This window comes from Dama dama, chromosome 30 (genome assembly GCF_033118175.1).
Source record: "Dama dama isolate Ldn47 chromosome 30, ASM3311817v1, whole genome shotgun sequence".
Taxonomy (NCBI): domain Eukaryota; kingdom Metazoa; phylum Chordata; class Mammalia; order Artiodactyla; family Cervidae; genus Dama; species Dama dama.
This window is the reverse complement of record NC_083710.1, coordinates 26,875,047-26,888,058: the sequence shown is the minus strand read 5'-3', so window position 1 is coordinate 26,888,058 and position 13,012 is coordinate 26,875,047. Positions and strand designations below refer to the sequence as shown.

Here is a 13,012-nt window from a genome sequence, read left to right as displayed (position 1 = left end):
CACGTGGTAAGCCCGGGGCTTGTGACGTGGAGGTGGGGAGGGAACGCGCTGGGAATGCGGAATCCCAGCGGGGACTGTGTTTCGCTGTGGTGTTCGGTGGTTTCTGGTTCTGAAACCTCGGGCACCCGGCCTAGGCGCTTTGGAGCTAAGAGCTCACTGCCGCGACAAAGTGCGAGGACCTGAGGCTGTCCTCCGGCCCCAGCCGCCCCCCAGTCCTTCTGCCTCGCCAGTCTTCCCGTCCGGTCATGACGAGATTCTGGGTCTGCATAGCCGGCGCTGGCTTCTTCCTAGCGCTTCTGGTTTTGCATTCGCGGTTCTGTGCCTCTCGGGTGAGCAGGATGGTTAGGAAATGGCTTCTCGGGTAGCAGCACTCTTGGGAGGTAGTCTTGGGATGGAGATGGAGCTGGTTCTCTCACTGGCTCGTCTCAAAACTGCACCTGAGGCCGAACCGCCGACGAGTTGCCCCTTAGCGTTGAAAAGTTTGTAATGTGGTGTGTGTTCGGTTGGGTCTCACCCTTTGCGACCTCATGGACTGTAGCCAGCTGGGCTCCTCCGTCCTTGGGATTCTCCAGGCAAGAATACTGGAGTGGGTTGCCGTGTCCTCCTTCAGGGGATCTTCCCCACACAGGGAGAGAACCTTGGTCTCCGGCGTTGCAGACAATATTCTTTACCGTCTGAGCCTCCAGGGAAGTATACTGTCAGTTTCCTTATTTTCTCTTCCTCCCCAGCTCCCACCACATCTGCACTTGGCTTTTAAAGTTTCCTGGAGAGCTGAGGAGATTCTTTACCGGCTGGATGTGGATTGGCCGAAGTATTCAGAATACTTCACTGGAGCAACATTTTGTGTTGGAGTTGACTCCCTCAACGGATTGGTTTATGTAGCCCAGGTAAGTAAAACTGGGATTTTTGTTTTTAAAGTTATGAACGCAAAGAAAACAGCTTTCCTATGTTACTGTACTAAGTATCTGTGTACGTTTATGTTACGCCAATTGTGGAATTTTTTTTTTTTTTTGGTTAAAGTTAGTGTTTTGGTTTTGAGCTTGATAGAGGTTAATATTGTTTGGTTTTGTAAACATTACATCATTTCTTGGTTAACCTTTGACTTCTGTTTCTCCTTGTGAAAATAATGTTTGCTTCCTTAAAACTGATCATATCTAAGCAGTTATTTTTGTATACCTTCAGAGAGGGGATAACATCCCAAAGGTATTAGTGTTCACAGAGGATGGATATTTCCTACGAGCCTGGAATTATACAGTTGACACACCTCATGGTATATTTGCAGCCAGTACACCACAGGAAAAATCTGTCTGGATCACGGATGTAGGAAGTGGTATGTGTAGTAATATCTCTTAAATTATCTTGCTAGAAACCTCCTCTTTGCCCATGTTCTTGCTTGTCCATTTTGAAATCACAGTGGCTGAATCTATTTGTAATTTCTTCAGTGATTTGTGAAATTGCCTTTCTAAATTTTTATATTGTAGTTATGTGTAATTGAGACATTTAACAAGGAGGCTATCATTATTGTGATCTTTCCTTTAACTTGTCACGGGACTTTTGCATGTTAAAATATCAGTTGCTCTTCTTAGACTACTTCTGTGAAGGCAAATAAATTGGTAGTCTCTAAAAGCTTATAAATGGGGTCTTTGCCTGTTGTTTTCCTTTACCACTTGTCTGAGAGATTTGCTGAGAAACCAGAACTGCTTTCTTGCCCAGAGTGCAAAATTTGCAGAAACTGCTGGTGGTGTGAATGCTTCTGAAGTCCTACTGACTTTAGCATGTTTGAAACCTTTCCATTAAATAATTTTAGTAGAGTGTGCAGGTGGTGCTAGTGATGAACCCACCTGTCATTGCAGGAGACATAAGAGACTCGGGTTTGATCCCTAAGGTGGGAAGATCCCCTGGGGGAGGACATGGCAACCCACTCCAGTATTCTTGTCTGGAGAATCCCATGGACCAGTTACCAGGGAGCCTGGCGAGCTACAGTCCATAGAGTTGCAGAGAGTCAGACACGACTGAAGTGACCTAGGACAGACGCATGCTGCCAGAGTAAGCACAGTTGAAGTTACAACTGTGAGATAAGTGTTCAGAGATAGCTGTTTGCCTGTGCTTGTGATTTATTTATTTATTTTTTTTGGGGGGGTGTTTTTTTTAAATTTATTTATTTTTTCAGTGGGTTTTGTCATACATTGACATGAATCAGCAATAGATTTACACGTATTCCCCATCCCGATCCCCCCTCCCACCTCCCTCTCCACCCGATTCCTCTAGGTCTTCCCAGTGCACCAGGCCCGAGCACTTGTCTCATGCATCCCACCTGGGCTGGTGATCAGTTTCACCATAGATAATATACATGCTGTTCTTTCGAAACATCCCACCCTCACCTTCTCCCACAGAGTTCAAAAGTCTGTTCTGTACATCTGTGTCTCTTTTTCTGTTTTGCATATAGGGTTGTCGTTACCATCTTTCTAAATTCCATATATATGTGTTAGTATGCTGTAATGTTCTTTTATCTTTCTGGCTTACTTCACTCTGTATAATGGGCTCCAGTTCCATCCATGTCATTAGAACTGGTTCAAATGAATTCTTTTTAACGGCTGAGTAATATTCCATGGTGTATAATGCCTGTGCTTGTGATTTAAGATAAGATGATTCAAGAGATAACCTGATATTATTATTTCAGGAACTCAAGAAAGATAGAGATCTTAAAATATTTCTAGTCTTCTACCAGATAAGTTCATGGCTTGAAGGTCATTCTGTTTCCCCACTTGGGGCTAATTCAGATACCATTTTGGAATTTAAAAAAAAAAAGAAAAAAAGAGGTCTCAGGTTTTGTGAAAGGTGCACTAACCATATCTGTTCTCAGTACCCAGAAGATTTTTGAGCCTCAGTCCATGAGTCCTTTATTTCAAGCTATATTTTGGATGATAAGATTTTGGTTAAATCAGAAAATCTAGGTTACTTCTGAGCTCATTGTTAGACCTTACTGAAGTTTGACTATTTTTGCTTTTTTTTTTTCCTTCTCAGGATTCACAGTTAAAAGGAGGCCTTTACTTTTTACTTCCTTCCATTCATGTGATCCTTTTTTATAAGGATCCTTTTTTATACTTCACTGGTTCCCAGAAATAAAAAGAACACATGTTTTGCTTTCATTCTTTCCATTATAGCTTGTTTTTCCATGCACAGATCTGAAGACAGTTTTTCTATTTCTTCCTATATTTCAAAGAATAAATGCTCTTTAGTTAAAACATGGCTACATGTTAGCCATTTTAAAAAAAAAACACTATCTACTGGTATCTTTTTTCCAATTCCTTAGAGACTTTGAAGTTTGTCTTTACTGTTTTGCTCTCTTAATTATTGCTGCAAAGTTGAGCTCAAGTCTCCAAAACAAGTATAATAATAAATTGTCAAGATAGGATGTAATGCAAGCTGATTCACATTGTTTCCAGTTTGTCATTTGAATGCCTTACCAGTTAGCTGGTCTTGATATGCCTTCAAGTTGGTTTCTGTTAACTGCTTTATGGTTTTTCCTTGTTTATTAATATTCCAGTTTATGCTTTGCTTGTAAGATAATTTTAACTCTATGGAAAGATTTATTCCTTATTTAGGAAAGAAAAGCTAATGGGTTAAATTTTGTATTTGTTTCCACTTGGAGAAAATGTGGCTTAAAAAAAGGCAGTGTTGTTATAAGCCAATGTTACTTCAATTAAAAAAAAACTTTAAAAAATTAACACGAAAATAGATACATGTGTGTATCATAAAGAACTTTTTCATTGAGCTACTGAAACTGAAGATGTGCCCATGAGTAACTGAAATAACAGTTTTCAAATATAAGTTGTTCAAGTTCTTCTTGATATTCTTATGATTCCTTTTTCTTTTTAAATTTTACACCTGAGTCTAGTTGATTAACAATGTTCTGTTAGTTTCAGGTATATAGCAAAGTGATTCAGTTATATGTATAGATGTGTCTTGATTTTGTTGTCCAAATAATGTTTATTGAAAGTCATAAGATAAAAAAAGAAAGCGATGTACCAATACTTTTACATCATGAGCCTTCTGTTTTAGGAGTCAGTTCTCTTTAGTTGTATTTATTTTATTTAGAATCTACTTATTTTGGAGTACATGAGATTCTAATTTGTGAGTAGATTTGGCTATAACTAGTGAAGCTTTGTTGCTTGTCAAATATAATATAATTATTAGCGTTTAAGCTTTTTATTGCTGCTTAATTTTGTCAAATTTTTTGCTCTCAGCTTACTTGAAAACTGTAAATGTTTATGCAGTGGTTATATTTGTGAAATATGCATGTTTGTCTTTATAGGATTCTATGGTCATACTATTAAAAAATACAATTCCTTTGGTGATCTTGTTCAAGTTTTGGGGACCCCAGGCAAAAAAGGCACTGGTTTGAACCCCCTGCAGTTTGATAACCCTGCGGAATTACACGTAGAAGACACAGGAGATATTTACATTGTGGATGGAGATGGAGGGTTGAATAACAGGTTGATCAAATTGTCCCCAGGTGCGTGGCTTAGTTTTGTGTGGTGTTCTAAGAGTATCACTCAGTCAGTTGGGTCTAATTTGTCTGCTGCTCAGCAGAGCTTCAATCAGTGTCTCTGTCTTCACATTTCCTTCTCTGTGTGTCCCTGTGTCTTCACACCACCTCCCCTTTCTCTTATAAGGGCACTAGTCACTGGGTCCACTCTAAATCCAGTTGTCTCCACCTCAAGATCCTTAACTGTATCTACAAAGGCCCGGTTTCCAATAAGGTCACATTCACAGCTTTTGGAGATTTGAGACTTGGGCATGTCTCTTTTTTGGAGGGGTGGGGGCGAGAGGGACATCTTCAATACGATACAGGGGCATTAAAAATGGCCACCTATGAAATCGTACTTTGTAAGCTCAGAGACAAGGTAATACCAAATAACATATTGATTATGAGGGGGAACCAGTTTGAAGGAGAGGCTGGCATGAACTGTAAACAATGATATTTGGGTTATGAAAAATTTAAGTGGAGACAGCCATTGAAGAAGCAGATTAATTGCTTGAAAATGAGAAGGAATTTTTTTTTTTTAAAGCATATAGATTAGACAAAGTTACATAAACAGAAAGCCAGGAAGGCATAATCAGCTCAGGGTGTAATTGAATAGTTTGTAACTCATGACATGCAACATAACATGCTAGTGCATAAGGTATTCTACGTGTTGTATTGACCAGATGTGTTTACTATTTGTAGATTTCATGATCCTTTGGCTGCATGGAGAAAATGGAACAGGGCCTGCTAAGTTCAACATACCCCACAGTGTTACAGTGGATTCCACTGGCCGGGTAAATATATGGTCTGATCTCTGTGTCTAGACTGTCTGATTATATGGAGCGGGGCATGTATCAATATATACAGATCTTGGTGTGCATATGCCTGTCTGCACACCTGGATGTGTGTGTATGTTAGTGAATGTGTGTATCAGGGTGTCTGGGCAGTTCCTCTGGGGCTGGGTATACCCACTTACTCTCTTACATACTTCTGCAGCCCTGGTCACATGTCATTAAAAACCATTTCAGTGAGACTTCGCTGGCCATCCAGTGGTTACCCCTCCATGCCTCCAATACAGGGGTTGCAGATTCAACCCCTGGTTGGGGAACTGGGATCCTGCATGCTGTGTGGGGCAGCCAGAAGATGAAGAAGAAAACAAAACCAAAAAACAAAATCCATTTCACTGTATGTATGCCGTGGATTGTATACATCAAACCCAGTACACTGAATGTCACTTAGAGCCAGTCTACCTTCCTGTATTACAGTAACAGTTTCCTGAAGAGCTCAGGATAGCCTGTCGCAAACCTAAATGAAACCTACTGTTATCATGCTTTATATGTCACTGGAATCTCTCAAGCTTCCTCTTTAAGTGCTTTGGCACTTTGGACAAACCCTCGTAAATCGGGTGGAAGTTTAAGGATGCGGTACGAGTAAACAGCTGACTTCCCACTGGTCTCAGCCCCTAAAGACACGGCCTGCTTTCCCACATCTTGGTCTTGTTGGCTGACCCAGGAACCATGAGGTTGCAGGGACTCAGTGAACGCTTGTTAGAGGAGTGGGTGAATGACTGCTCCCTCCTGATCTCCTGCATCACAGTGGACTACTCCAGCTGTTGAGCTAGCCAGATCCTTAGTGTAGTAGCCAAAACATTCTGGGCTTTGGGTCAAGGCCACATGTGGCTTTCCTGCCTACTGTAAGTTCAGTCCAAAGTATTTAACCTTTCTGCAGTTGAATTTCTTATCTGAAAATGGGGCTTTAACATGCTCTTCTTTGGGGTCCTCTAAGTCCTCAATGGGAGTGCTTATGAAACTCATGAAAACAGTCATTCTCTCCCCCTCTTCTTTTTCCTTTTCATTATGATGTGGACATTCTCCAGCACCATCTTTCTGCATTCTCAGGTGTGGGTGGCTGACCGAGGCAATAAAAGACTTCAAGTGTTTGATAAAGACACCGGGGACTGGTTAGGAGAGTGGAATAACTGTTTCTCAGAAGAGGGGCCTTCTGCAGTCAGGTAATTGTTTCTTTTTGTCTTTAAATGCTTGTCTGATTTGGTTTCTGTTAGCTTTTCTGAAGAGCTAGCTGAAAGTTTAAAATATTTGTTGTGAATTTTAAACCGGGAAAAGGGGGAAGGAAAGAAGTACTCAGAGAACTTGTAATCATGTTTCAGATCCCAGGCAGAGCGCTCAGTCACTTCAGTCGTGTCTGACTCTTTCCGACCCTATGGACTGTAGCCCACCAGGCTCCTCTGTCCTGCAGGCAAGAATAGAGGAACAGGTTGCCGTGCTCTCCTGCAAGGGATCTTCTGACCCAGGGATAGAACCCTTGTCTCTCGCAGCTCCTATATTGGCAGGCGGGTTCTTTACCACTAGTGCCAACTAGGAAGCCCCTTGCCCAGGCCGAGTGCGGGGGAGCTTCCATGCTATGGGATCCACATGTTTGAGAGAGTAAAGGCTGGCCCTTCTTGCAGCCTCTGCCTTTGAGGTGCAGTGTATTTTTAAACATAGAATAAAAAATAAAACCTCAAGTCTATACCCAGCCTGACACCAATTCTCCATTATTTTCTGCATTAGTTTTTTGGTGTGTTATTTTTAACACTCTGTTCAATGTTATGTGGCAGCCTGGATGGAAGGGGAATTTGGGGGAGAATGGATACGTGAATGTAAATGGCTGAATCCTTTCTCTGCCCACCTGAAACTACCACAACATTGTTAATCGGCTATACTGCAGTGTAAAATAAAAAGTTTTTAAAAAAGTAATAACCTAATCTTTGGCTAAGTCTATCATCACAAATCTCTTGTTCCCTCAGGGGCAGAGTCAGATCAACTTTAATGTCCTTTAAAAGAACCCTTCAACCTGCAGGTCCTTGTACAGCGTATTGTATAAGATATAATATTGTAGGAATACATACCTGTACTGGAAAAATGAACTTTTATGTTAGTTTTGCACGGTTTGATGGTGTGATATCTCCTCCTCAGGTTTACTCCTGATGGGAAATATGTGGTCGTGGCCCAGCTGAATCTGAGCCGGCTCTTAATCCTGGCGGCGCCCCCGGTAGGAAACATCGGCGACTGCTCTGTGGTCAGCACGATCCAGCTGGCCGATCAGGTCTCCCCGCATCTCTTAGAAGTCAGCAGGGAGACCGGAGCCATCTACGTAGCTGAAATCGGTGCAAAGCAAGTGCAAAAATACATCCCCGTGAATAGGTATTTCTCTTGATTCAGTTCATAACTGGTTTCTTATTCTTGAGGTTTTTCAGTTGGAAGTTCAGATCCTCAGATTCTCAAATCTGCTGTTAAATACTCTCAACTGATGTTGAGGCACAAGGATTTGTTTCTTTATTTTTGCCTGACCCCGTGTCAGAGAGATACATGTTTTTATATTGATCTGAACCAGGTTGTGGGGCATTCTTGTGACTTAGTTCCACTTGCGAGTGTACAAGGATGTTTTAAAGAAATGTGAAGAATAGGATGGGAAAGAGGGACTAAGGTGATAACCCAGTAATTTGCCCTCTGGACTCATTTGCCCTGGAGGGGAAGCAGAGAAATTAACATGGGTTTGCAGCATAATTTATTGAATTTCATATAAGCAGCGCAAACTTTCTCTTTATTTGCTTCATAAACAACGAACTGCTTGAGAGATGGGATCTTGATTAATGAGAACCCGCAGGGCGCCGGGCCCTGAAGACGCAGACGTGAAGAGGCAGGGTGGCCTGCGTGCCTCTGAGTAGCTTACAGCCCGCACGGCCTGGAGACAGTGGCACATGTGGATTGGACTTCGGGAAGGAGGAGCCGCAGGTCTGTGCTCAGGAGTCTCTGCAGCGGAATCAGTTTCATCTCCAACTTGAAAAACAGAGGAGGAGAAAGCCACGTGGTTCGGGCAGAGAAGTTATGAAAAATCGCACCCTTGCTGTGAACCTCAGCAGGCTTTTTTTTAAAGGCCCAACTTGACTTTGATTGTTTAGCTCAGGGGTCCCCAACCTTTGGGCCGTGGGCAGGTTGGTACCGCCTGTCAGATCAGCAGCAGCATTAGATTAGAAATAAAGTGCACAAATGAGTGTAATGCACTTGAATCACCCCGAAACCATCCTCTCTTCCACCCGGTCTGTGGAACAATTGTCTTCCACGAAACTGGTCCCTGGGGCCAAAAAGGTTGGGGACCGCTGCTTTAGCTCTGAGATGCTTAATCTCAATCCTTAAACACTGGAATCAAGTGGCTAGTGTCTAAGCCCTTTACCAAAAGGGATCTTAAAAATTACCAGAATGTTTTTAAAGGTAGCAAGAAAAATAGGTCTTCTCAGTGCCTCTCTTCTTTTTTTTTTTTTACATGAACTCCGTCCATTCCTAACTTTTGTCTACCTCAAAGAAGTTTTAGACTTATCTATATGAGGATGTGTGCCAAACACTTGGAGCTGTTTAGATGAATAATTTTCTGCTTTTTTTCTTTCTGCATCTTTTTTGTAACCCGTTTGTTCTGAATATTAGCCTCCCAGTTAAGACCATTTTTTTCAGTTTGTTCTAGTTTATTCTTGGGTTGGAAGGAAACTTGCCATATTACAGTCTCTTTCACATCATTCTTTGCCTTTTCTCATATCATTCTCCCTCTTTATCCTAATCATGTGTCATATGTGTTAGTCACCCAGTCATGTCCAACTCTGTGACCCCATGGACTGTAGCCCACCAGGTTCCTCTGTCCATGGGATTCTCCAGGCAAGTTGCCATTCCCTTCTCCAGGGGATCTTCCCGACCCAGGGATTGAACCCAGGTCTCCTGCATTGCAGGCAGATTCTTCACTGTCTGAGCTGCCAGGGAAGCCTCTTCATCCCAGTAATCTCCCAACGGAACTCTGTCCTGTGCTCCAAGGCCATTCATAAGTGTGTTTGTGCCGCTGATTAAGCTGTGTGACCTGGACGAGTCACCTTCATTTTCTCTTCAGTAAAACTGGACTGTCATTGTGTTTCCTCCTTCAGGAAGGCTGTGAGGTTCAGATGTGCAATAGTGAGGGTCACGTGTGCAATAGGTACAGATGTGCCCTTTGGAGTCTGTAGTTCCAAGTGCATTGAAGGCGTCTCATTAGAAAAGGTCCTTCTAATGTGCTGTTTCCCCGATACCAGCTGTCCGTTTTGCCTTAAGTTTGCATTTATCAAAATGTCATAAATTTATGCAGTTAGCCAAATAATAAATCTACTTGGATGAAGAGAAATAGTTTGAGGTTTTGTTTGTTTTGCTTTCAAGTCAGCTCAAGAAGCGCAAATGTCTCTTTGAAGGAATATAGGTTAGATTTTTGTCATTTCAAAAATGTTGTGTTTAACTTTGTTTTATGCCAGATTCTTATACAACTTGCCGAAAGTATTATTTCCATGGACCTTGCTAAAAGTGTTTATGAGCATACTTGGAATCCTGGTATTTCACCTTTTTTCTCTGGATTAATTGGTTAAATTAATTGAGAAATGTGTTGTATCTTCTGTTAAATAAAAATTTTGCAAAGAAAATGCAGTATTGTCTGCTTTTCCAATTAATGTTTGATTTTGTTGTTATAAAAGCAGTCTATAATTATGCCATTGAAGAATTTCAGCGATCATGAAATCACTGGTTGATACTGAGAGTATATCCTCCTCTTCATTCACCTGTGAAGTGAGGGCTGAAGTGGGTAAATATTGGGAGAGGTGGTGGCTTTAAGATGATGGATGAGTACAAGTGATAGTGGTAACTAGCTAACTCTATTTTTGCATTAGAAATGGAATCTTTCTGCCTCTACCATCTAGATCTGTTCTGGGAGAGAGGGGTAGGGTGTTCTAAGTTAGAAAACCAAGGCTTAAAAAAAAAGAAAACCAAGGCTACAGGTAATCTTTCTTAACCTACACTAAAGCATTGAGCCTTTAGATTGGAATGTTTGTCCATCAAAGCATACATGCAGTCTGATGAGAAGCTAAGGAGACCTATATACTTTGTATATCTCAGGCCATATTAAAGAACAACTTCAAGCAATGAGGCTGCTAGGTCAAAAGCAAGCAAGGCTCAACTTCCATTTTGCCTTTGTTGATTTTAAACGTTACTGGATTTTAAAACAGTATCGATTGGATAGCCAACATTAAAACTGGAAACAGGTTTTTGCTCCTCAGACTCAGGAGAGTAAACCCAAATCAAAGTCTTCTGTAGAGAGTCAGAATAAATCAAGTTTATTCATTCAACAGAAATGTTCAAAACAACACACAAATGAAGACCGTTAGGTGAGTATCATCTGCCCTAGCTCTTTGAGCTACCTAGTTTGGAAAACAAAGCATGCTTGCTTTTCAACTTTTCTGGAAGGGGCCATTTGACACTTGTGTGACATTCTTGATACACAAGAGGGCAGCAGAGTCCTGCTTATGATAAGCATTTCTTGAATCAAAGTGAGTATCTTTACACTTGACCTATATATGACCTTTATATATCTGATTTTTTAAAATCTGAGGCTATAGTGTTAGCCATACTTTTAATTTTTCTTCAACTTGTTTACATCTTGAGGAAATTGGTTTATAGGTGACATATCTTCCAAGGGTTGTTGGAAATATTTACTGCTTTATTGGACGTTTCCATGCTTAAGAAAAAAAAGGGTTAAATCTTTTCAGTAATACAAACTAATAACCAGAAGTGAATAACTCATTTTAAACATTTACAATTTTAACCTGAAGGCATACTTAGTACAATAGAAAATGTATCTGTTACCAGGGAGGTATTCTTTTTCTTCCTACTTTGTCTTTGTGTTTCTTCCTAGCTTTGTTGTGTTTAACAATTTTGCCATGTGGTTGCTGACTCTTACTGATAAGAAAGATGGATTATTTTACTGAGAGGCCTAGTCATTTATCCACTATGCACTTACCCATAGAATTCCTGAGTGTATTAAGTAAATCAATCCTATGAACATTTAATGACATTTAATATAGATACTCTCTTTGTATGTAAGAACTGAGTGGAATTTGAACAATGAAAAATAGCACTCTTTGGAACTTTTGTTTCTTCCATTGTAAGCAGTGAAATGATACTGTTATGATTTAGTTCTGCTTCTGTGATATTTGTAAAGAAAAGACATGATGTAACACTTGAAACAAACAGGTTTTGAAATGAGCATCTTGTTAAGTGGAACCCTTTGAATAAAACCTTTTAAAAGGTAGATTAAATTACCTTTGTAATGTGTTACAAGTGTCAATCCTAAAGGTTTTCAGCCACTTCATTTCTCAAGAAAGAAAATGTTAGTAGCATGGTCCAAATCTCATATTTATTCTTTACCAGAATCAATGTTAAAATCAATGTGTTAAAATACTATATTATTTTTTTTCCCCATAGGACTTTTACATACAAATGGCCACAATCAGCGAAGTTTATGTAACATTTTTCTTTAAATGTACAAGAATATTTTAATGATTTGATGTTTACTGTATTTAAATACTAATTTTTAATTAACTAAAAGGATATAGGAACTATGTATACATTGTTTTGATCACTAATTTTAAAATTTTATGTAGTTTTTTTCTTTGTGTTTTCTGTGTGTGTGTGTGTTTAAATAAATGTGTAAAGAACATTATGCCCAAATAGGTCAAAACAACTGTGTCAAAAAAATGAACTGCAAATTACCGTGGCTAAGTGCAAGTTATATACATTTAAAGACTCATGGAGGGAAAGCCTTATTTGGCAACAGATTGTCTAAAAAAGATTTGAAAGGTTTGTTGGCCAAAAGTACTACAAGCCTTGTTAGGAAACAATTTGTTGCAATCTCAGATAACAGTAGGTGTAAGTATAATGGCAAGTTTATAAGAGGATAATCTGTGATACTGGTAAACAGATCTGAGGTCTTGACGTTTCTTTGGAATGCCACATTTTAAGGGAAAACCCCACAAATAGACTCCAGTTCCAAAGCAGGTGACCAAGATAACAATGTTAGGAAATAATTCTGAGACCTTGTAAGGTCTTAAATGATCCTTAAATGATCCGTAAACGACTCAGCGAGCTTTCCTCTAGAACTAAGACAATAAACAGAAATAGCAGAGTAGCCCATTGGCCCAGCCCAGTGAAAGAACCTTCTAGCAAAGAGCTGCAATGAAAGTGAAAGTCACTCTGTTGTGTCTGACTCTTTGCGACCCCCTGGACTATAGACAGTCCATGAAATTCTCCAGGCCAAAATACTGGAGTGGGTAGTCTTTCCCTTCTCCAGGGGATCTTCCCAACCCAGGGATCAAACCCAGGTCTCCCACATTGTAGGCAGATTCTCTACCAGCTGAGCCATAAGGGAAGCCCAAGAATACTGAAGTGGGTAGCCTATCCCCTTTCCAGTGGATCTTCCTGACCCAGGAATCAAACAGGGGTTTCCTGCATTGCAGGCAGATTCTTTACCAACTGAGCTATGAGGGAAGCCCTTAGCAGTGCAGTGGACTGTGTTAATACTGCAAGTGGTAAAGCTCATTGGTACGGAACTTGAAACCTGGAGTTAGTTTGACCTGAGTTCTGATCC

At 40.5% G+C, this 13,012-nt stretch overlaps 1 protein-coding gene across 1 annotated transcript; it reads left to right on the top strand.

The window, feature by feature from the left end:
• The first annotated feature begins 29 nt into the window (after window positions 1–29).
• On the top strand, window positions 30–12,085 carry NHLRC3 (NHL repeat containing 3). The gene is made up of 7 exons (XM_061132987.1): window positions 30–329; window positions 729–887; window positions 1,183–1,330; window positions 4,316–4,516; window positions 5,231–5,322; window positions 6,427–6,539; window positions 7,504–12,085. The coding sequence occupies exons 1-7, from the start codon at window positions 246–248 to the stop codon at window positions 7,742–7,744; spliced, it is 1,038 nt and encodes a 345-aa protein (XP_060988970.1). The 5' UTR covers window positions 30–245; the 3' UTR covers window positions 7,745–12,085.
• The last annotated feature ends 927 nt before the right edge of the window (window positions 12,086–13,012 follow it).

Excerpts from the sequence above, each read along its gene's own strand:
- NHLRC3 (XM_061132987.1), top strand. The coding sequence starts at position 246 with ATGACGAGATTCTGGGTCTGCATAGCCGGCGCTGGCTTCTTCCTAGCG. Across the intron at positions 330-728 it reads CGCGGTTCTGTGCCTCTCGG|CTCCCACCACATCTGCACTT; the intron begins GTGAGCAGGATG and ends CTTCCTCCCCAG. Across the intron at positions 5,323-6,426 it reads CAGTGGATTCCACTGGCCGG|GTGTGGGTGGCTGACCGAGG; the intron begins GTAAATATATGG and ends CTGCATTCTCAG.